The sequence below is a fragment of the Ipomoea nil genome, unplaced genomic scaffold (genome assembly GCF_001879475.1).
Source record: "Ipomoea nil cultivar Tokyo-kokei standard unplaced genomic scaffold, Asagao_1.1 scaffold0688, whole genome shotgun sequence".
Classification (NCBI taxonomy): domain Eukaryota; kingdom Viridiplantae; phylum Streptophyta; class Magnoliopsida; order Solanales; family Convolvulaceae; genus Ipomoea; species Ipomoea nil.
Window position 1 is genome coordinate 5393472 of NW_017617116.1, and position 22125 is coordinate 5415596.

At 32.7% G+C, this 22125-nt stretch overlaps 3 protein-coding genes across 3 annotated transcripts; 2 read left to right on the forward strand and 1 right to left on the reverse strand.

Annotated features, from left to right (window-relative positions):
• Nucleotides 1–1689: 1689 nt before the first annotated feature.
• On the forward strand, nucleotides 1690–2364 carry LOC109175311. Its single transcript, XM_019324561.1, has one exon. The coding sequence runs from the start codon at nucleotides 1748–1750 to the stop codon at nucleotides 2111–2113; it is 366 nt and encodes a 121-aa protein (XP_019180106.1). The 5' UTR covers nucleotides 1690–1747; the 3' UTR covers nucleotides 2114–2364.
• Nucleotides 2365–4968: 2604 nt separating this feature from the next.
• Nucleotides 4969–8840, reverse strand: LOC109176103 (chaperone protein dnaJ 49). Its single transcript, XM_019325532.1, has 3 exons — nucleotides 8730–8840; nucleotides 7333–8541; nucleotides 4969–5510 (listed from the first exon to the last, which is right to left on the reverse strand). The coding sequence occupies exon 2, from the start codon at nucleotides 8394–8396 to the stop codon at nucleotides 7335–7337; it is 1062 nt and encodes a 353-aa protein (XP_019181077.1). The 5' UTR covers nucleotides 8397–8541; nucleotides 8730–8840; the 3' UTR covers nucleotides 4969–5510; nucleotides 7333–7334.
• Nucleotides 8841–11036: 2196 nt separating this feature from the next.
• Nucleotides 11037–12636, forward strand: LOC109176278 (translationally-controlled tumor protein homolog). Its single transcript, XM_019325741.1, has 5 exons — nucleotides 11037–11154; nucleotides 11713–11786; nucleotides 11879–12007; nucleotides 12098–12255; nucleotides 12354–12636. Exons 1-5 carry the CDS (start codon nucleotides 11127–11129, stop codon nucleotides 12469–12471), a joined length of 507 nt encoding a protein of 168 aa, XP_019181286.1. The 5' UTR covers nucleotides 11037–11126; the 3' UTR covers nucleotides 12472–12636.
• The last annotated feature ends 9489 nt before the right edge of the window (nucleotides 12637–22125 follow it).

A 22125-nucleotide genomic window follows, 5' to 3' on the forward strand; every position in this document is an offset into this window, starting at 1 on the left:
TTTGTTTCAATATAATCTTTTAAAAAATTACATTAATTTTATTGGAACAACTCAATAAATTTAGTTGAACTGTTGATGGATCAATTTATTAGTCTTTTTAACTGATTTATTTTCTTGTAGTCCTTTGCCCACTAAAGTACAATGCAGAGTTTACTCAATATACTTACTAGATAATGGTTGCAGATTTTCCTCATCATTCAAAAAATATATATATAACTTTATGTTTTTAGAATAAAATATTATTTTCAAAATAATAGACATAAAGCTAATATGAATATTTTGTTAGGGTAATTTCTTATATTTTCTAATTTTTTGTATGTTACTGACTCTATTACAATGTAGTATCTGTTCATTAACTACTTTTTCAACCTGACTCTAATTTAGTCATCCACTAATAATTTAATGTAATTTTGTTATCAACTTTGGTAGTTAACTGGTGGCCCAATTTCATCCTCTGTTTATATTTTCGTATCATTTCACAATCTACAAAAGAAGAAATAGTAATTAATAATTTACGACAACCGTTAAAATAATGTGTATATGGAAAAAATATACACATAAATAATTTAATAAAAAGATAAAAGATTGAGTGTCGTGCTTAAAAGAGTTAAATCTAGTTAGCTGATCAGAGCAAACCAGGTAACTGCTAAATATTAACTTTAATAAATTTTTGCACGTTATTGACAAGATAATTAATATTTTACATTTTAACACCCCAATAAAACAAGATACGTAACAAAAGATTAAATAGTAATACTAATAATGTAAATAATTAAATTACAAAAACTCTTCTCACAAAAGATTGAATTCTCAATTTCAATGACCCCACACTCTTACCTGACAGAATATTTGAGAGGGTATAAATCATAGTAACACAATGATTCAACCATATATCCATGTGTACAAGATATTTGTCCACTTTGAACATAATTCTAATATTGTCGTTGGCGATTATTTAAATTTTGATCTCTTATCTCAAATACTGTCTATGTTTATTGAACTATTGAGCTAAGCCCAAGCAGAAAAAGAATTCTTTGGACAACTAATCCATCGATTGCAGTGCAACGGTGGGGGTTGTGTACTTGGTGAAAATTATTTTTTACTTCTTCTTGGAGAATGGAGATAGCGACAATGCAATGAAAGTGTACGTAGATGGAGTGAAATTTAGCACATCTATTAAAGTCATGATAAAAATATAAAATTAAGTCAATTTATTAGTTGAGGACCGTGGATAAATGAGCAAATTATATTTTTAGTTATCAGCATTGTGGCATTTAATTTTATTACGGTGTATTTAAATTTGAACAAATACCAATTTTAATCTCATAAGTATTAACAAAATAATAATTTTAGTTTATATGTTTAATTCTTATCAATTTTTATGACGGTTGTTAAAGACTATTGCTTTAGTGGCAAAATTAATCATGCGGTCACCTCATTCGTTTAAAACATGCCGAAATATGAAATTATTAAGTTCATTTTTGTTATTTGCAAATTAAGATCACAATTTGAACATGAATAAAAGAATTTAAGCCATAAGACGATCACAATTTGTAATTTTCATTCTCAATAGTAAAAGTCTCTTTTGACCCAAAACATAGAAAACTAAACCCAAAACGCGTCCCAACTCTTCGTTTTATAGCCTCTCCTCTCCATCTTGCCTACCACTTCAGACCTTTTCTCCCAACACCACCACCCCCCCCCCCCCCCCCCCCCCACCACTCTCACGCTCCTCCGATTCAAAACCATGATAGTAGAAGACCAACACCGCGGACCGCCGCACGGCATCTTGCTCGCGGTGGTGGTGGCGGTGGTGCTGTTCGTTCCCACCATGCTCGGCGAAAACGGCGAGGCTATAACGGAGTTCATCTCCGAGCTGCTCAGCCCCGCGGGGATGCTGCTCCTCCCCATTATCCTCCTCCTCGCCATCCAGTTCCTCTCCTCCGACACCGGCGGCTCCTTCGTCTCCGCCATCTTCTCCACCGGCGAGCCCAACACCATCCACCGCGTCAGCGGCTCCCCCGTCGGCGTCGCCCTCCTCCTCGTCCTCATCCTCTTCCTCCTCTACAACAAGGTCTCCATCTTCGGCGGCGATGATGATTCCGGCGACTAAACCGTAAATAAGGGTTTGTTTGGTTTAGATCTCAGCTTTTTTTTTTCTTTTTTATTTATTATTTTTATTAGTACAAACGTATAGTATTGTGTGCACGTAGGAAGGTTGTATCATGAAAAAGATCTTTCGTTGTATGATGGGGTTTGATGATTGTAGTTTTACATAAATACCCCAGGGAGACAAAGACAAGCCAATGGGCAATGTGAGAGATTTTTGAGGGCATTTATGTCATTAGAAAATTCTACTTTGAAGTTTTATTCAAGCAAAAAGTAAATATATATATATAACAAAATTTGATCAAATGTCACACTCATAATTTATTAATCTTGAATTTTTAACCAATTAAATTAAATTGAAAGTTTTACTTTTATGGTCTTATTCAAACAATAAGGAAATTATAACAAAATTGAAACACATGTCACACTCATATCATAATGTCTTATATAGTACAATATTATTAGGAAAAATAACAATTTTAGTTCATTTTAGTTCTTAGATTAAATTCGTGAGATTCTAATATGAGAATCATGTTTCAGATCTCTCTATGATTGCTCAATAATAACTAAATAATTGAGTAACAAAATACACACTTTAATTATAGATGCTAAAAATCATCATTTTTTATATTATAAAATATATGATATTATAACTGTAATTTATATTATTGGAAAATATATTTGGAATCTTAAAATTCGAGTCCAAACAAAATTTGTCCAACACAAAAAAATAGGTAATACGGAGTATTAGTCTTCTTCAAATTTGTCTGTTGTTGAAATCTATATGGTGGAAGGCCTCTTTCATGCTGATCTATGCACTCTTTGCTCGTGGCTACTTCTTATTTGTGGACCCTATGATTTTACATTTTAATATATATATATATATATATATAAACTATTAAAATAAAAATGTGGATGATTTTTTGTTGCAAAAGTCAATGAAATGAAGAGTGGATGAAACTACAACGACTCAAATATCACTTTCATTCGATTATAGAGAAGAGAAAGACTCGTCAAGCACCTTGTATGGAGGTTGTGAGTTCCCGGTTGAGAAAGTAGTTATGAACAGATATTACATTGTAATAAAGTCAGTAATATTCAAAAAAAAAAAAATACAGAAGAAAAAGACTCAAAAATTCAGAGAAAGAATTCACAACCCAACTAATGAGTTTTATCCATCTTACAAGGCGTGGTTGTCGTTTTTACATACTTTTTCTTTGAACAATTTCATCTAACTCCCTTGGTTAGATTTTACCAAAATAATTTGAATCAAATTTTGTTAATGGAGAGTACTACACAAATGGACGAATCAAGTAAGTTGTATAAATGTTGTTTATCCTTTTTTAATCCATTGACTAGCCAAAAGAACAAAAATTTTTAAAACTTAAAAAGAGAATACAAGATCCCATCTGTCTCTGAACTGACTACTGACACAAGCACTCCATCCAAATGAATTTGATTTTTTTTTTTTTGAAAAAATGAATTTGATTTAAAAAGTGTGAAATTAATGAAATTGTTCCAAGTCATTTTTTCAACGTATTCTCACATCAAATTTTATTATCTCCAACTCATTACACCAAAACACAATTTCTACACCAAATATTATCCTACACTAAAATAACTTGATTTTTCAAAATTTAAAACTTTATTAGCTTGAATTTAATAAGTTCAATATAAAATAGAATATGTGATGTAAGTAATAATGTTTTTGTTATGTTTGATGTATTTTAATTTTTAATTAATATATATTAATATTAGTCTTATTTTAATAGCCTCAATGAGATTAATAGAAGGGAATAATATAATTTACTTTTAATAATACAAATTCAAAATTTAAATATTTAACAAAATAAAAAACACATATAAAACATATATATAAAAGATACATTTGAAATTGTATAAATAAACAGGGGTAGAAAAGTTAAATCTCTACTCTCACATTTGCCATATGTGAAGAGGACAACACCATATATGACACGACACTGTTCACTTCCGTAAAAAAAATAATGACGTTTGCCATTCAATTGACACTGGGTAGGAGCAGGAACAAATGGCGGGATGATAATTTGGCATTTTACCCATCCCTTAGAAATGCTCAAGGGTACATTTTAATCAAAGTAATATTACAAGATTTTAATAAAAAAAAATTAATTAATGTTATATATTTTAATAGATTAATAAAAATTTGTAACATGAAACGAGAATTACCGACGCTTTTTTTAAAAAAATATTTTCTTATAAGTTTTAAATTGAAATTAATTTGTAGTCTTCCAAAAAAGTATATAAATTGTACGGAGTATCTTGTATATACTAACACAAAATTAAATAGCAAAGAATTACAGTTTATTTTGGTAGGGAAGCTTCACATGGTCATCTGACAAGTGACAACTGACCATACTAAAAATTTTCAGCTTTATTTATACAAAAGACTGACAGCAAGATTCCAGTTTCCACAATGGCAACGTGGAGCGTTAGATCAACCTCATTTTCCCAGGGAGATCTGGATCTGAGTGAGTGTGAGTACCTTCACTTCTGATTCCCCCAATAATTCTTCCTTTCCCTTTCTTTAAAAAAAAAAAAAAAAAAAAAAAAAACTCTGGAGAAATGTTTTTATTTTTTTTTATTTTACTGAGAGTTAACTCTCACCCCACCCTCAAAAGACAGAGTCCCTCATCTCTAAAGCCTTCATATCTCAATCCGATAAGATTATGGAGAGATAAATCACAGTAATCTTTTAAGTGGGAGGACAAGTGTCTAGTGCCCACAAAGAACCACCACACTGGGCGAAACTTCTGAGAAAACAACTTCCTTCCTCCAGAGATATCTTGCAAAGCAGTACAACAATGGCACAAGAATATCTAGAAGAGCTCAAAGAATAGTTTAGGAACCGAATAAGTTCAGGTTGAAAAGAAGAACCAAGTAAAAATGTAGAAACCTGAGTACCATCATACTAATGCTTCACATAAACTCGGGAGACATGCCTTCTGCTGTCAATTGCACAATCAAATATGGCAAAAGGCGCAAAATGTCTCCCGAGACATGTACATTGTGCTTCATGCAAATCAGCTGAGTTCAAAATCCCTAAGCTTATTCTGTCATAAACTGCAGCCTCATTTTTTATGACTACACCTAATTCAGGAAGGTCCAAGGCATTTGATACATCTATGCAAATATAATAATAATGGTAATAAAAACAAGATTATAGTTCCAAAATGAAATACTATGCAAATAAGCTGCATCCATGGGCTACATGTGCCGTTTGAGAGTGGCCAGATCAATGATCAGAATGGCAAGATACCTGGTTACCATTGTGAACTACTTGTCTGCAAAGTCTCTTCATTCATATCAAGTAATGCGTAACGCTGTTACCACCTCAGACCTCTCTAATCCGCGAGAAAGACCTGCTCAATCACATAAACCAAGCCTAGTAGTCTTATTTGTAGTAGTAATTAAAATTTAAAACTTAGGGTTTGGTGATATTCGAGGACAACAGGCAATGAATTACAGGTTGGCAGGCAGCAAATATCTTCATATGCATACATAACAAAGAACCCTCGAAAGCTACAAGCTTTTTGTGAAGCAGTACAAGGGCAAATGATCCACAGTTCCACACTGACATGTAATTCAATAGTATCATATAGACAGGTGCAAACAATCAATTTCAGTTTTAATCCCATGACTACAAGCCTACAAGTGGGGGTTCACTTTTAGCCTTTTAGGGTGTGTTTGGTTGATGGGTTTTGTCTATAGGAATGGGTATGAAAGTGATTGTTATTGTTTGGTTGATAGGTTTTTAGAACACAACTATGGGTTTCGAATACCCCATCAATTGAAAAACCCATACCCAAATAAAATAAGGGTTTCATTCCCTTATTCATTCTCAAGAACTACTATTAGTAACCATTCCCATTCCACCCTACTACCAAACATGTTAAATACTTTCACCAAAACCCATTACCATTACCAAGTATTTGATACCCATTCCGATTCCGATTCCAATTTGCGAACCAAACACACCCTTAGTGTCCAAATATAGGGGTGGTCACCCAACTACTGAATACAAGACAACAATGGCCATGGCTCATTTCAAAACAGCATTTGTCCAGTTGTCCAGATTTCAGTAGTTGGGTGACCACTCCCTTCCATGGAGACTACAATGGAATTTTATTAGTACTAGAGGCCATAATGGAATTATCTTGATACTAAAATAGAGAACAACAACCACATGTTCCATGCCAATGTACAAAACAACCTTCAAGGACACAGAGAAGAAGAATATAATGAAGCTTCAAATAATTAGTTGTAAAATATTAGACCGAAAACTGTTTGAAAGAAAATCTTTAAACATAAAAATTCAGACTCCTGGGATTTAGGTCTCCAATGGATTTGAAATAGAAAGTTGGGTTTCTACAAAAATATAAAAAGAAAAGTAGCTTGTATATGTGGATTGTACTCAATTTGATCTCATCAGCCTTAGCCTCAAGCACAAACTGCTCAACTAGTTGTTTCAAACACGGAGCTTATAATCAGTTTTCACAAATGGACAGTTGCTTTGAAAATTAAGGATTAGGTAATTAAATTATTAGAAGCCCAGGTATCTGGAGGGCATTACTCCACAAAGAAAGTTACAGTGTAACTTGAATACATTGAGACAGCACGCTTGTTAGTTTCAAAGCTTATTCTGAGAGAGCATGTGATTGTAGCAGCTAAAGAGTCTTACATGAATTGAGGCAGTGTGGTTATGGATAAGAGGGGATGAGATTAGGGTGATCTCTGCCTCCACTTCACCTTCCAATTGGTAAGTACAGGTGGGGGCAGAGGCAGGAGTGAAAGGCTATGCCTTAATTATCCTTTTGGTGATGCATTAAAAACCTCACCAAATGAAAGTCATGTACTTAAGATTGCCACTAACCGTACATTTGTGCCCGACATAAGTTGCAGACATACACCAAGTCGAAGACATGTAATAGGTATGGATAGCATATTTGAGGGACAACCCACAAACCAAAAATATCAAGGGCTTCAGAAGAATTCAGTCTGTTTTAAAGATGATTAATTTCCTTCGTAGTTCAGTACTTCAGTATCGTGTAAAATTTATAATCAACACCGTCATCACTAAACACAGCAGTCATATTAAAAAAAGAAAAAAAAAACTATTTTATGGAGAAAAGAAAGTGATGGACAGAGCAATTGAGCAAGGAAAAGCCTGCGCAAACAACTAACCTTCATGCCACTGCAAAATTTTGTAGTCTGTCACAATGAGGAGTTGGGTAGTTCCGATTCCACTGCCGCCTTTGGAGTTCTATATGACAGTAACGACCAAGCACATTCTTGTAATCCCTAATAACATGTTCTTCAATTTTATCGCGACCAGGACTACCAAGAGGGTAATCCTGATCAAATTCAGCTGATTTAACAAAGTACTCTACTCCATGTTTCTCTGTCATCTTCTTAAACTGATAGGAGTAACCCTTCTGCAAAGAATACTCAGGCTCTGAAAACGGGAGATAAGCAAGCAAGATGATCAGCAAAAATGGCAACATTTGAAGAATGAGTATAAAGCTAGGTCCAGATGCACCCAAATCTTCTCTTTGGTGGGCACCAGCCCCACCATGAGCTCTAGCCCGGTAAGCTTGAGTTGTCCTAAACATGTCTGACTGACCAAAGAAAGCCCTAAAGATCTCATCAGGATCGAACTCATCATCAAAAAAGTCATTGCCAGTTCTTCTCCTCCTGCGCCTAACATTATGCTGTTCATTATACTCAAATTGATCAACTAAACCAGTAAGATCATACTGCTTCCTCGACTCATCATCACTCAAACACTTAAATGCCTTGGAAACTTTCTTAAACGCCTCCTCAGAGCCTGGAGCCTTATTCTTGTCAGGATGAACTTTCAATGATAACTTCCTGTAAGCTTTTCTAATCTCCTCAACCGAACAACTCTTCTCCACACCGAGGACTGCATAATAGTCCTTTTTACTCTTAATATGCCTAATCAATTGCACGTTTTCGTCCGTGTAATTCCTAGTGCCAGTTGAAGCCTCATCCAGCTTATCTTTATCCCTCTTATCCTCCACATCACGAACATCTTTCTCATTCCTGGAAGGACCTGGACCCGAGGAATCAATATTTTCACAAGCAGCCAGAAGATCATCCACTGCCAAATTCTGGTTCAGACGACGCGCAATTTTAATAAACTTCAAAGCTTTTCCCTTATTCCCAGATGCAATTGCTTCTTTAGCAATAGCAACGCACCTTAAAGCCTCGTCCTTGTTACTCTCCATCCTAGCAAATTCACACCGACTCTAAACAAATTCAATTACAAACCCTAACTTCCATTTCCAAAACTTAAACCCTTCAATCCCTCAAACGATGCCAGCCAACGAAACCCACATCACCCAACGATCCAGGGTTTTTTGTTCGATTAATCTAAACAACAAAATTGAAAGCAATTAAACTTGCAACAATACATAGAATCTCTAAGCAGTCGGAGTGTCTAAAAGCTTCTAAATTACACTCCGTATACGATTAAAAAAAAAAAAAAACAAAAACAAAAATTAAGCAAATTCAGAAATCGTGATTGAAATTAATGACGAATACTTCGCTGTAAATTTTACCTGAAACGAAATCGAATCTGAAGGCCGACAAAGACAACATAGGTTAAAGTCGACACAACTGCAAGTCTGCAATGAGATTGTTCAGATGATTTGAGATTTTGTGAATTTGACGACTACTTACATAGATTGGTAAATTCGTGATTTTACCGATTTCCATTTGCGCCCCTGTATTTTATTTTTATTTTACGTTTATACTTTATACGTCTATTGATTTTATATATTTTAAATCGGAATTTCCTATTTACTAGTAATGATTAAGGTTTAAGTTAAATAAATTTATTTATTTTTTTTTTTTGAAAACCAAGCCAATGCGACATATATTAGAGATAGGTTGTAATAGAGTTAGCGGGACGGAGTCTCAATACAAAGCAGTATTCTGATTAAAAGTTAACGAAGGTATGAGCCAATAAATTATCCGCTCTAGGAATAAAACTGAAAGAACAATTATCAAAATAAGATATGTGAGATCTGCAACTATCAATAACATAACCAATGTACGAACGAAACTTAGTAGACGTAGAGGATAGATATTGCTGCAAAGTTAAATAATTCGTGAATAGCTTATAGACCACTCCTCATGGTCTCTAAAGACTTCTTTGCATGCGTATGCCTTGACCATGAGGGGTGAGAAACAATTCGGGAGCATAGCACTGAAAGCCGAGACATAGGTTCCATCCCCATCGAGGAGTACCGCCCCAACCGTGGCTCTGCTTGTGGAATGATCATACCCCGCGTCGAAACAGCATAGTCGCGACAGTGAGGCAGCTGCATTGTTTACCGTTGTTGGACTGTCCACAACAGCTTCGACAGTGTCCGTATGACAGTAAGGATCGGCAGGCTGATGAATACTGGTGTTTGAGTGTACAACGCACCAAGCATGCAGCGCGCCAGTAGCAGCGGCCAGAAGTTTCCTTGGCGTCGGCATACAAGTATCCCATACCGCTCCATTTATGGCCTTCCAACGATAATATAAGATTCCAGCTGCGTACATAATCCTATTAGCGTATAGAATATTCATAACTTCATCAAACCAAACATGAAAAACATTTGTGACAATATTAAAAATTGGAAGGTGAGATTCACTCCAAATGGTGCTTGTAAAATTGCACAACACCAAAGAATGCATAATATTCTCATGAAAGATACCACACATGACACAAGTAGGATCAACCTCCACACTCTTTATAAGCAAATTGTTGATAGTGGGAAGGATATCACACAAAACTCTCAATAGAAAGGTTTTCCATTTTGAGAATTTTAAGTTTCCAAATAGTGAGTCATTTATCAAACGGACCCTCATTAGTAACATAATTTCCAACAATGAGTGTAGCCACGAAATTTAAATAATTTTCATAAAATTTAAAATCGAATCATTTGTACGGTTAATTACTTGAATGTTCGGTACTGTTTAGTTCGGGAAAACCAAATTGAATTGCCCACTCCTAAAGTTAATTACTGAAATGGTCCTTGACTATAAAAAAAATTATCAATTTGGTCCCAAGTTAACGGAAGTCTAACGACAAAACTAACGGAGGACCAAATTGATTAATATTTTTAAAATTAAGGACTTAATTGGTCAAATAAAATAGTCGAAAATCAAATTAGTAATTTTACTATAGTTAAGAGATCATTTTGGTAATTAGATCTTGAATAGTTATGCTGTGCATCTGTATGCACCATGCATGGTGCATATAGATACAAAAACGACGTCGTTTTATTAAAAACGCGCGTCTTCCATTTTAAAAAATTCAGGTTCGATTCCTAGTAACAACATTATTTTGTTCATTCATTATGGAATTTTAGTTCATGGATTATGGAATTATAGTTCATCGATTATGGAACTATAGTTCATCGATTATGGAACTATAGTTCAACAATTCTGAAATTTTTAGTTCATAGATTAGATTATGAAATTATAGTTCATCAATTATGGAAATATAGTTCATCAATTATGGAATTATAGTTCATCGATTATGGAATTATAGTTTTGAACTTGTTTTTTTTTTTTTTTTACAGGAGACGCGCGTTTTATTAAAACGACGTCGTTTTTGCATCAGTATGCACAATGCTTGGTGCATACCGATGCACAACATAATTTGCCTTAGATCTTTATTAGAGATCATTTTGGACTTTTGATAATTAAATCTTTATTTGACTAGGGGAAGAGTATTGGGCCATTGGGCTTAATGACAAAATTGCAATAAAGTAAATAAGGAGTCCTTTTTTTCCCAAGGTTGAGCTCTTATAGCCTTCTCCTACTCGACCTCATATTCCTAAAGCCCAAACCCTCGCCCTATATATTTGGCCTTTCCGTATCCTTAGTATCAATCGTCTCAGCTCTCTCCTCCGCCGGATCACATCAAGCAACCTGCTAAGAGCTCGCCGCCACTCGAAATCATGTTGGTTTATCAGGATTTGCTCACAGGTAATTATATTCATATAATCTGAATTTGTGTTTAGGCTGCTATTTGCCTCCTGAGTGTTAGGGATTTTGTTTATTTGTTTATTTTACTGCTAGAACTTTTGTTGATTTCGTCTGTACTTTGTTTTTGCTGGGTTTTATGTAAATATTAGAATTTTAGATCTCTTGATTGTGTTTGTTTTAGTTATTGGTTGCTGATTTATGATAAGCATATATTGTCGGTGAAGTTTAAATCTTGTTTGGATGAGCTATTTGTTGCTTATTTATCATGTATGGGTCGGATAAAAATCGAGTCTTTTTGCTGATAATTAGCTCTCTGTTAATGTTTTTGGTAAAATCAATTATTTCTTTCTCAGTTTGCAGCTCTAAATTCTTGATGTATTAATTTTTGTTGTGCTTTGAGACATATGGAGGGCTAATTTGAAGAGTTTACATCGTTTGATTTTAGGGTGGCATGTGTGGGCAGATTCAGAAAGATAGTGTCTATTTGCAAATTGCATAAGATCTTTTAGTTATCTTAGATTTTTGGTTGAATGGTGTTTTGCTTTGATGTTGTGCTAGGTGACGAGCTTCTCTCAGACTCCTTTCCCTACAAGGAACTTGAGAATGGGGTACTCTGGGAAGTTGAAGGAAAGGTTAGTAGTATCTATTGTTAATGCTATGATGAAGTTATTTATTTACATGCTAGGATTATTGACAGAGACCCCTACCATTTTTGAAATTGCAGTGGGTTGTTCAGGGTGCTGTTGATGTAGATATTGGTGCAAATCCTTCTGCAGAAGGATGTGAAGACGATGAGGGTGTTGATGACCAAGCTGTCAAAGTGGTTGACATTGTTGACACGTTCAGACTCCAGGTATAAGATTTGCCATAGCCCATATTACTTGTTTTGTCATGTTGTCTTAGTATGAGTTTTCTTATTTACTTTGAATGCCATCGGTTCTAGGAACAACCTCCTTTTGATAAGAAGACATTCGTTGCATACATCAAGAAGTACATCAAGTTGTTGACACCCAAGTTAGATGCTGAGAAGCAGGAGGTCTTTAAGAAGAACATTGAAGGAGCTACAAAGTTCCTTCTCTCAAAGCTGGGTGACCTCCAATTGTAAGCTCTATCATGACATTGCTATCTTGCATTATATCCTTGCTATACGAAAATGGAAGCTTTTTAGTTTGTTGTGCTAATGGGTGTTCTCTTTGCAGTTTCGTGGGGGAGGGCATGGGTGATGACAGCACCCTGGTTTTTGCTTACTACAAGGATGGTGCCACCGACCCAACATTCTTATACTTCGCCCATGGTCTCAAGGAGGTCAAGTGCTAGAAGATTGAACTAGGTGTCTCAATGAGCTTTGGTGGTGTTTTTTTGTAGTTGTATTACTTAAAATACTTAGTTTCGGTTTTCGTGCATTGATACTCTTCAAGTGATTTGCCAATTGTGTTGTTACTGGATTTTATACCTACAAAGAATGTTTATTTGTGGCTTAAATGGTGATTTATCTATTGATCTGATTTGCTTTGCTTATCTTAATCCTAAAGGTACTTGTAGTTGCTCTTAGAAAAAAGTGTTTGATTGTGATAGTGGGTGGTGAGTTATTGTGGGATTCTTTTGGAATAAGGCATATCCAAAGGCATCTTTGAAATCAATGATGGAAAAGAGCCATCTTTTTGGCTGGCACTCCACTGTCCGCTGTACAGTCAGTGCCACTTGACTTTGGATGTGATTGCAGTGTGCAAAGTGTATACTAATCTTTTTTTTTTTTTTTGAAAACAAGTGCATACTAATCTAGCAACTAAAAAGCTAAGAATTTACAAATTGGGAGGGGTTTCTCCATTCCCGACGGAGCGTCCCTAGGCGGAGAATTACATACATTTCTTGTCTTTGTTCTCATTCTCTAAAATCAGACGGGACAAATTGTCATCTCTAGTCAAGAAAGACATCGGTTGGCTGTTAGTTTATAGTTGATAACATTAGCTGATTGTTAGTTTATAGTTGATAACATTAGCTGATTGTAGAATAGTTGATAACATTAGCTGATTGTAGAAAAGTGTTTGGTAAATTAGCTGATAGTTGTTTGGTATAATTTTTTTTTTTTCAAAAAGCTAATTGAAAAAATTGTTTGGAGTAGCATTTTGAATTTTAACCTTTTGAAGTTGCAAAAAACTAATTAACCAAACATTTATATTGATATTTTAACTAAATCAAACAATTAATAGTGGTCAAATAAGCCAAAATTGACCAATATGCCAATATTTTACCAAACACGGCCATCATCTTATTTGGGTTGGGATGAACTTTTAACGGTGACAAAACACTCCAACTAATTCGAAATAATACTATGCTGCCAAGCACAAATTGTAGGCCTAGGTGTTTGGCAAAGTATTCTATGGATCTGGGTCTAAAATACACACCTTACATATTGAATGTTTATAATTTTATAAAAAGTAAATTGTAAACATTTATAATGTAAATTGTGTATTTTAAATTTAGATCCACCTTACAAAGTGGACCTTAATCCGTGGTATAACTTTTGTAGCTCTTTGCCTTGGGCTTCTTCTCAACCATATCACAGAACAATTTGCATAGCGAGTGCAGTAGTCACTGGCACAGCCCAAAACATTCCGCCTGAAAACTAACGAAGTTATCATGTTTTGCCAATTCATGATGTCCTTTAATTTTTTTAAAGGTTTAAAAAAATGAATTTCTTCTATCAAAGTACCGAGTAAGGAGTCAAATATCAGGTTGGGGCATTCAGTAGTTATATAATGATGTGTGTTTTGATAAACGTCGCAATTTATTAATTGCCTGTGAAAATTATAGCTTCTTCACAAAGTAAAATATGTCATTTGTGACAAGATTTAAACCAGTAATGTGTTGATTGACTTAAAACATAGAAAGTGATGTGAATTTTGATAAATGGCACAATTCATTAGTTACATGTGAAAATTCCCATTCTCATTACAAAGTAAAACATATAATTTTTGATAAGATTTAATTAGGTAACATTACATTCACGCTGATTGATGTAAACTAGATCTAGTGATGTGAGTTTTAATAATCGTCACAATTTATTAGGTAAGCGTGAAAATTCTCATATCATCACAAGGTAAAACATATCATTTATGGTAAGATTTAGATATGTAATGCTGGTTGATATAAAACAAATCAAATGATGCGCATTATGATAAACATCACAATTGATTAGTTGATTTGAAATAGATCAAGTGATGTGAGTTCTTATAAACATCACCATTCATTAGTTACATGGTGTGAAAATTCAAGAAAGCTTTAGTTAGGCTTCCTCTATCACAAATTATATTGTAAATTAGGGTTTACTATATATATATATATATATATATATATATATATATATATATATATATATATATATATATATATTTTTTTTTTTTTTGATATACCTCGAGTTTGGACACAGTAACTAATCTCCTCACTGAATTATATGCACCTTTTTTGAGTGGGACAACGGGCCTGGAGAGCTCAATTCTCAAAAAGGATTGAACCCTTGACATTTGGTTAAAGATGGATGAGTCCCTTCCACTCAATCACACACTTGACCTTTGGTTAAGCAACTGTAATTAGGGTTTACTATGCTCATTGCAAACCTTAGTCCTAATTATAACAATCAAATTATGTACATGTACTAGGCAAAAGATATATACAGAATTGGGTATTTGTGAATATTAATATATAAATATTTTTTAAGAATCGAAAGATGCATGTCACGATTTATCTTTTGTCGCAAGACTACATGACAAGAACATATACAACCCCATAGAGTTTGGTGCAATCTTTGAAAATGTGACACTACTTTATGATGCATCATACTACAAAGGGCCAAATTAAAGCAAGTACAAAATGGTATATTCACCTTTTGTGGTGAGGAATCATCAACGCTGCCAAAAGGTTATGTTTGGTTGCTTTTTCCTTTCCGATGAGTCTGTGAAAAATGATAAAACCTTGAGCTTGGTTGGTTAAGGATTATATATTGTTCGGATCATAAAGAACATAATTATTATTGTAATCTCTCTTATAATCTCTCTTATATAATACTTCGTAATTTGTAAATTATATATGTAAATTGTATTAAAAAAAATTTAAGTACTCCATAATAAATTAACGTAATTGAAAAGATATTGATAAGAATCGAATTCGTGATCCTTTAGTAGGAATGATTATTGTTACCTGCACATGTCGGTGAAGGGATTTTTGAGCAAGACGAGGATACAGTTGCAATGGGCAGTGGAACATTCAAGACTTAATTCATGTGACATAACGTCATAACCAATCATGTGGGGATATTTAAAGTATATTGTATCTATGAACAAATAAATTAAAATAGAAACATTTATTTAATGTAGTCATCATGTTCATCAGTCTAAGAAGATTATTTATTCTTATTAATTAGTGTGTTTACTTTATGAGTTTAGAGTCCAAAAATTGAAATAGAATACTACAACAAACATTTTTAAAAAATTAATCAAAAATTTGTTGATAAATTACTGATAAAGAAATGTTGCCATTATTTTCAAATGCATTTCTTTTATTTGTTAAACAAACAACGCGAACATTACTGCCTATTTAATTGCTAAGGAAGCTAGTTCTAAGTCGGTTTGTATGGAGACATGGAGTGGTTAGATCACCCTCTTTTTATTTATCAAGCTTTAATTTGTATTCAAACTTTTTAAAAACAAAAATGAAAGTTTAGTTTTTTTTTTTTTTTTTTTTTTTTTTCCAAAAAAAAAGTACCATCTTTTGAATTGACCATGCATTGACTTTTTTGGTTGTGATTTATAGGGGTATTCTCACACACTAATTTCAATTCATTCCCAAAGTATTCATGACAGGTGACCTACTAGTGCAGGGCTAGCAAAGGCATTAGGCATGCATCCAAATCAAAGTTCTTGGTTGGGTTGGTGAGATTCACCCTTCTTTAATGCTGGGGTGTTAATTAAGACAGCTCATAATAAGTATACATGGATATCGATCAGGAGCTAAGGGTATGGTAGATAGAATATAATGAAGATAAGTGATGTGATGATAAAAGTAGATTTCTAATGCTTAATTGGTTGGACCTCTACCTCACATGCATGCTTTCACCTAAAGTAAGCTTTTTAATTCAATCTACATGCAGTGGGTACACAAACATTAGGCCTTCATCGAAAATCGAAAATCGAAAATTTTGTAATTTAAGTTGTACACAACGATATCAATATATATTATATTAGAACATATATATGTGTCTAGATGTATACATAGGAACATGATCAAATGATCGAGAATTACTGCTCTGATCGTGTGAATATTAAAACTGTGCGCATAATCAAACATTACAAGATGTACAATTGTAAAATTACAAGATGCATAATTCAAAATACAAAAGTTATTATAAAAAAAACGTATTTTTTAGAATGTACAATCATTTATCCGGAAATATATAGTCAGATATTACAAGTTGTATAAAAGGTACTTCACACATTCGCACGAGAAATATGTATATATATATTAGGGTTCAAAGGAGAACATGGTGGTAAAAAGTGACGACTGATCACAGTTGCTTATCAGGGTTCACTAATTATTGAAGGTTTTAGTAAAAAAAAAAAAGATCAATTTTATAATTATTGCAAACTTTTAAGTTTGTAATATTTATAAAACTTACTCCGCTCATTTTTCTTTTATTTTTCAGCAATCTTCAACTGTTAATTTTTCCAAATAGATTGACCATATTAGTCTTCACTTTTTATATGTGAGTTTGTTCTCACTTGCAACCTCTCATACACACACACAAAGATTATGTGAGAATTTGTAGTCCCGTAAAAATGCACAGACTAATCTTATATGTCCATCTAAGATGATTAAGGGCTTGAAATTAAGGAAAAAATGTGATGACATTTCCATAATTATGACAGTGCACTTGAAAACATTGTATAGTGTATACGTGGATAACTGATAGTGTACTAAGGATCTATAATAATGCACTAACGTGTGTGCACTATTAGTTTTCCGTAGATGCACTTTCAAATGTTTTCAAATACACTGTCATAATTACAAAAATGACACCATATATTTTTTTTTCACTTTTTTTCCTTAATTTTCAGTAATTAATCATCATAGATGAACATATGATATTAGTCTGTGCATTCTCACAGAGCTACTAGTTCTCATTTGAACTTAATTCTATTTATATGTACATGTGTGCGTGCACGTACGCGTGTTATACATGCCTCATTGAAATTACACTTGGTGGATCTTTTTTAATCATTAAATTATGAAGTGACTAAAATTTTCTTAACACGCGTGTATAGTGAATAATAGAGTGGAAGGATTTCCAATCACATAAGTATTTATGAGTTTAAATTTTTATGACTTTTTTTTTTTTTGAAGAAGAAGAAGAAGAAGAAGAAAAATATGACTTATTTGTATTTTATTTTTTGAATGCTACTAACTCTATTATTATATTGTAGTACCTGTTCAAACTTCAAACATACTTTCTCAACCAAATATATTTTCTCAACCAAATGAAGCACAAAGAGTCAACAACACCTTCACTGAGGCTCGATCTCATGACATCATATCCCATATAAGAGAGATCACTTTGTCTTTATTGGCATATATTTACAAGTTATACATTAAATTTACGTAAGAATGTGAGGCAAATTCTAAGGTTTTAGATTTTTTATTCTGCTATGAACTTTAATTTGTGTTTTTAACGAAATTCTTATTCTTGTGATGCTCATCCCTTCTTAATTAGTTCTCATTACAGGTTTTGCTTCCATTGAAATTTGTTACAAAAATTGTACTTGAAAAGTTTCCTTATAAGGTTCTTAGATAGGTCTAGTGTGAAACCATACCAATTCGTGTCAAAACAACAATACCCCATACTAATATATTGATTGGTAATTTATTTATTTTTTCCCTTTTAATGAATTAATATTGAACATGTGACTATAATATTCTAAAAAAATACAAATACTATTTTTTTTTTTTTATAAGGGAGGGGATACCCTACATACACACTATTTGTCTCGAATGAGGTTTGAACCCTACACCTCCCACTTAGGGGAGCAACCCGATACTAGCAGACTACAAGCCACTTGATTTTTTTTCTACATTTACAATATACTGTTAATCTTTTTTTTTTTTTTTTTTCCAGGTCGGCCATATATTGTAATGGCACAAAACAAACACATAAATCTGAGCATTAATTTTATTTATTTATTTATATTATGGTTTGTTTAGGTCAACATACAAACCATTTGGCAAGAGACTCTTGCTTTGTGACATGTGATTGAAAAATATATAAAATTTGCAATTTTGTTTGACAGACCATTTCACGTGCATGCTAATATATATATATATATATATATATATATATATATATATATATATATATATATATACGGAGTATATTTTATTATTATTATTATTATTATTAAAACACCCCCAAAGCTTAAGCAGAGATGCTGATGATCATAATAACCATGTTCAGAGGCTACCCTACAAGGGGACAAGGCCCCTCCCCTACCAATACAAATACTTATTATAGACTAGTGTGAAACCAAATTATGGTTTCATTATATTTTAAGTATATTTTCATTATTTGACTTTACAAAAAAGTATTATATCCACACATCAATTCATAATTATGGCCACAAAATGGATCCAATAATAATAATAATAATAATAATAATAATAATAATAATAATAATAATTATTATTATTATTATTATTATTATTATTATTATTATTATTGTTATTGTTGTTGTTGTTGTTGTTGTTATTGTTGTCGTCGTCGTTGTTATTGTTATTGTTATTGTTATTGTTATTGTTATTGTTATTGTTATTGTTATTGTTATTATTATTATTATTATTATTATTATTATTATTATTATTATTATGGAAAATAAGACTCTCCAATTTGATATTCTAAAATAGTTTGTTATTACTTTTACTACTAAAGAAATAAAATCAAAATAATAACAATTTTGATATCGACAAGAAAAATATTTATCAATAGATTACAAAATCATAGACAAATTTAATGTTAGAAAATTTCGTTCTTAAACAAGATATAGTTGCCGATATGTTTGACGTGTGGTGTCTTTGTCTCATATTTTCTTACATTCTTATTGTTCGATAGTCAAATTATATTATTTCATCACTAGTAGCTTCATTTCTTTGGTACTTGTGTGTGTGTGTGTGTTTTAAATGTGTGTTCAAGAGGGTTATTAAAGTAGTTTCTTAATATATAAAAATTTAACTTTTAAATTTTGCATTAAATATTGGCCCGTATTAATTGTGAATTAAAAATAGATTGAGCCAATCCTAGTTATGAAAAACAAATAACTACTATAAAATAAATAGAAGATTACACAATAAAAATCTTGTCTATATAATAAATACACAAATTCAGACTTTCAGAGGTTCATGTACATAATTTTCAAACAAAAGAGGGGGGTGTGTTTTGCATGTTTCTAAACCTCAAGGGGTTCTAAGTGAAATTATCTCTAATTTGAAATTTACAAATTTAACAATGGGCATGTGGCAAGTCCTTTTATTATGCTTTTTGTTTTTCCATAAATACAAGTGAGATTTCAGAACAATGTTACTACTATTTCTTCTTCTTCTTTTTTTTTTTTTTTTTTTTTATATTAAAAAATTTGTATACATTTTGTATACTTTTATTTGATTAATTTGTAATAATTTGATTATTAATTGATTCGCAAGTAGATGATGAATATAATATAAATGTAATTATGATGTGTTACAAATTTTATTAAAGTGTATAAATTCAATGTCATTCACTGATTCATTTCACGCTTTAATACAATGTTGTATTCAAATAATATATTTTTAAGGTCCATTTGGTTCAAGTTAAGAGCCTTTTATATTTTATATTCTTAAAAATATCACATTTTAAAAAAAAAAAATTATTATTAAAAATTATTTTAAAATGTCAACTCCTCATCCACGTAAGCAGGCAACCTGATGAACTAAATGGTAACATGATATCAGATGAAATTACATATATTTAGAGTGTTTAATGACCTAATTACACCTTCACATGGCATTTGGTTGGAGGGGGGAATTATGTGGGAAAGGAATTGTAATTCCATGGGAGTTGAATTACTGGGAATAAAGTGGGAATTTAAATTCCAGTGTTTGGTTGACGGGAATAGAATTACTGGGAATTTCAATTCCAATGTTTGGTATACATGGGAATTGAAAGAGAATAAGTAGTATAAAGTCAAAAATGTTCATTATTGTTGTTAGACATTAATTTTAGGTTAAAAAAAAAGGGGTAATTTTGACTCATCATTGTCTTTTTTTCCCAGGAATTAAAATACCAGGGGGACATGGGATTTTAATTCCATGAAAATGGGGGAATTGCAATTCCCTCCAACCAAACTACGGAATTTAATGGCTTTTGGAGTTATGTGGGAATTAAGTGGGAAGGAAATTTAAAATCCCTCCAACCAAACGCCCTATCAGATTACGTTTAGTAGTCAATTTGAACCTTACCACTTTAAATAATAATACTTCTAATTCCTAAACACTATCCAAATTTATATACTTAAACACCATTATGTTATACGACAAGGAACAATCCAATTATTGTCAGAATAGAGATTCAGTTGCAGGCAAACAATACGAAAATGGAAAAAAGGAAACAAAGAAAGCAAGAAGGAAAGCCAGCCTGCAGTATTGCCCTCGTGACCATGTTCTATTCCTTGTATGCACTTGACCATGTTACCCTTCAATTCGTTTCAGAAGTTTGAACCCGAAGTAACGTAATTATGAACTTATGTTGAATTAATTGATCGATCATTTAATTTATGTTTCGGGACTTTAATTCATTTCATGATAATAACTCCCGGCCTTAAATTGACAAGTACCAGATTAATCCTTGTTCGCATCGACCCAATTCAAATTCTACACTTTTGCGTACAAAGAGTTCATCTTGAATCCAAATCCTCAATAATGTTTATGAAAAGGATCTAACCACACCATACCGCTATAAACACACCAAGACTATGTGGTCTAATGGTACCCGAGTTGGACTTCCATTTGGAAGGCTATGAGAAAATATATGAACAGATAGTACAATATATAGTAATAGAGTCAGTAGCATTCAAAAAAACAAAAATACCACTAAGTCAGCTAAGTGATGATTCTCATCCACTAATACCATATTAGTATAAAAACCCCATAATTTCTCCAACTTAATCCCTCGTTTTCTAAATCACCTTTCTGCCTATCATAGTAATTCTCTAGTTGTAAAGCAATTTGAACTTTTTTGCTTCCTTTAATCAAATGAAAGATTTTGTGTCAAAATTAGACCTACTTAATTTGACAACTCACTAACAAATCCCACTATATCAATTATCAAATTTCAAACATTAATTACAAAAGAAATTAAATGACTCCCTTTTCATGCTGTCCTGCTGTAGTCGTCTCTCTTTCACACTCTTCTCTTTAGTTGCTGATTCAAAACCACACTCACCAACAAGGTTAGATAATGTATATAGAGTTGCCCCCAGGGTAACTTACCTGGTCACAAAGATAAAATTTGTCACAAAAGATCAAAGATTGAGTCTTATCAACAGTAGTGTAGAGCAACCTCCCAAAATAAGCAGGACTCTTTGTGCGTAATGAGCAAAAGTCTAGTCTCTGTTGACCAGTTGAGGTGTCAGGACGTCTGGAGTGGGCGATTCTACCTTTTGAAGGTTCAATTCCTATCACGAACATTGGAGGTTTAATTTGAGTTTTAGTTTGGATCATTGTGCGCAAAAGTGTTACATCCTCGTGGTCTTGGGGCGCTGACTTGAGGTCTGGAATAGTTTGGCGAAGCTTGAAACCTGGGTTAACAAATAAAAAAAAAAAAGGTTAGATAATCTTCTTCTTCTTCTTCTTCTTTTTTTTTTTTTTTTTTTTTTTTTTTTTTTTTTTATATATATA

Bases quoted from the DNA above. Each gene is read 5' to 3' on its own strand.
- LOC109175311 (XM_019324561.1), top strand. From the start codon at position 1,748: ATGATAGTAGAAGACCAACACCGCGGACCGCCGCACGGCATCTTGCTC.
- LOC109176103 (XM_019325532.1), bottom strand. From the start codon at position 8,396: ATGGAGAGTAACAAGGACGAGGCTTTAAGGTGCGTTGCTATTGCTAAA.
- LOC109176278 (XM_019325741.1), top strand. From the start codon at position 11,127: ATGTTGGTTTATCAGGATTTGCTCACAG. The intron at 11,155-11,712 runs GTAATTATATTC...ATGTTGTGCTAG, and splicing joins TTATCAGGATTTGCTCACAG to GTGACGAGCTTCTCTCAGAC. The intron at 12,256-12,353 runs GTAAGCTCTATC...TTCTCTTTGCAG, and splicing joins AAGCTGGGTGACCTCCAATT to TTTCGTGGGGGAGGGCATGG.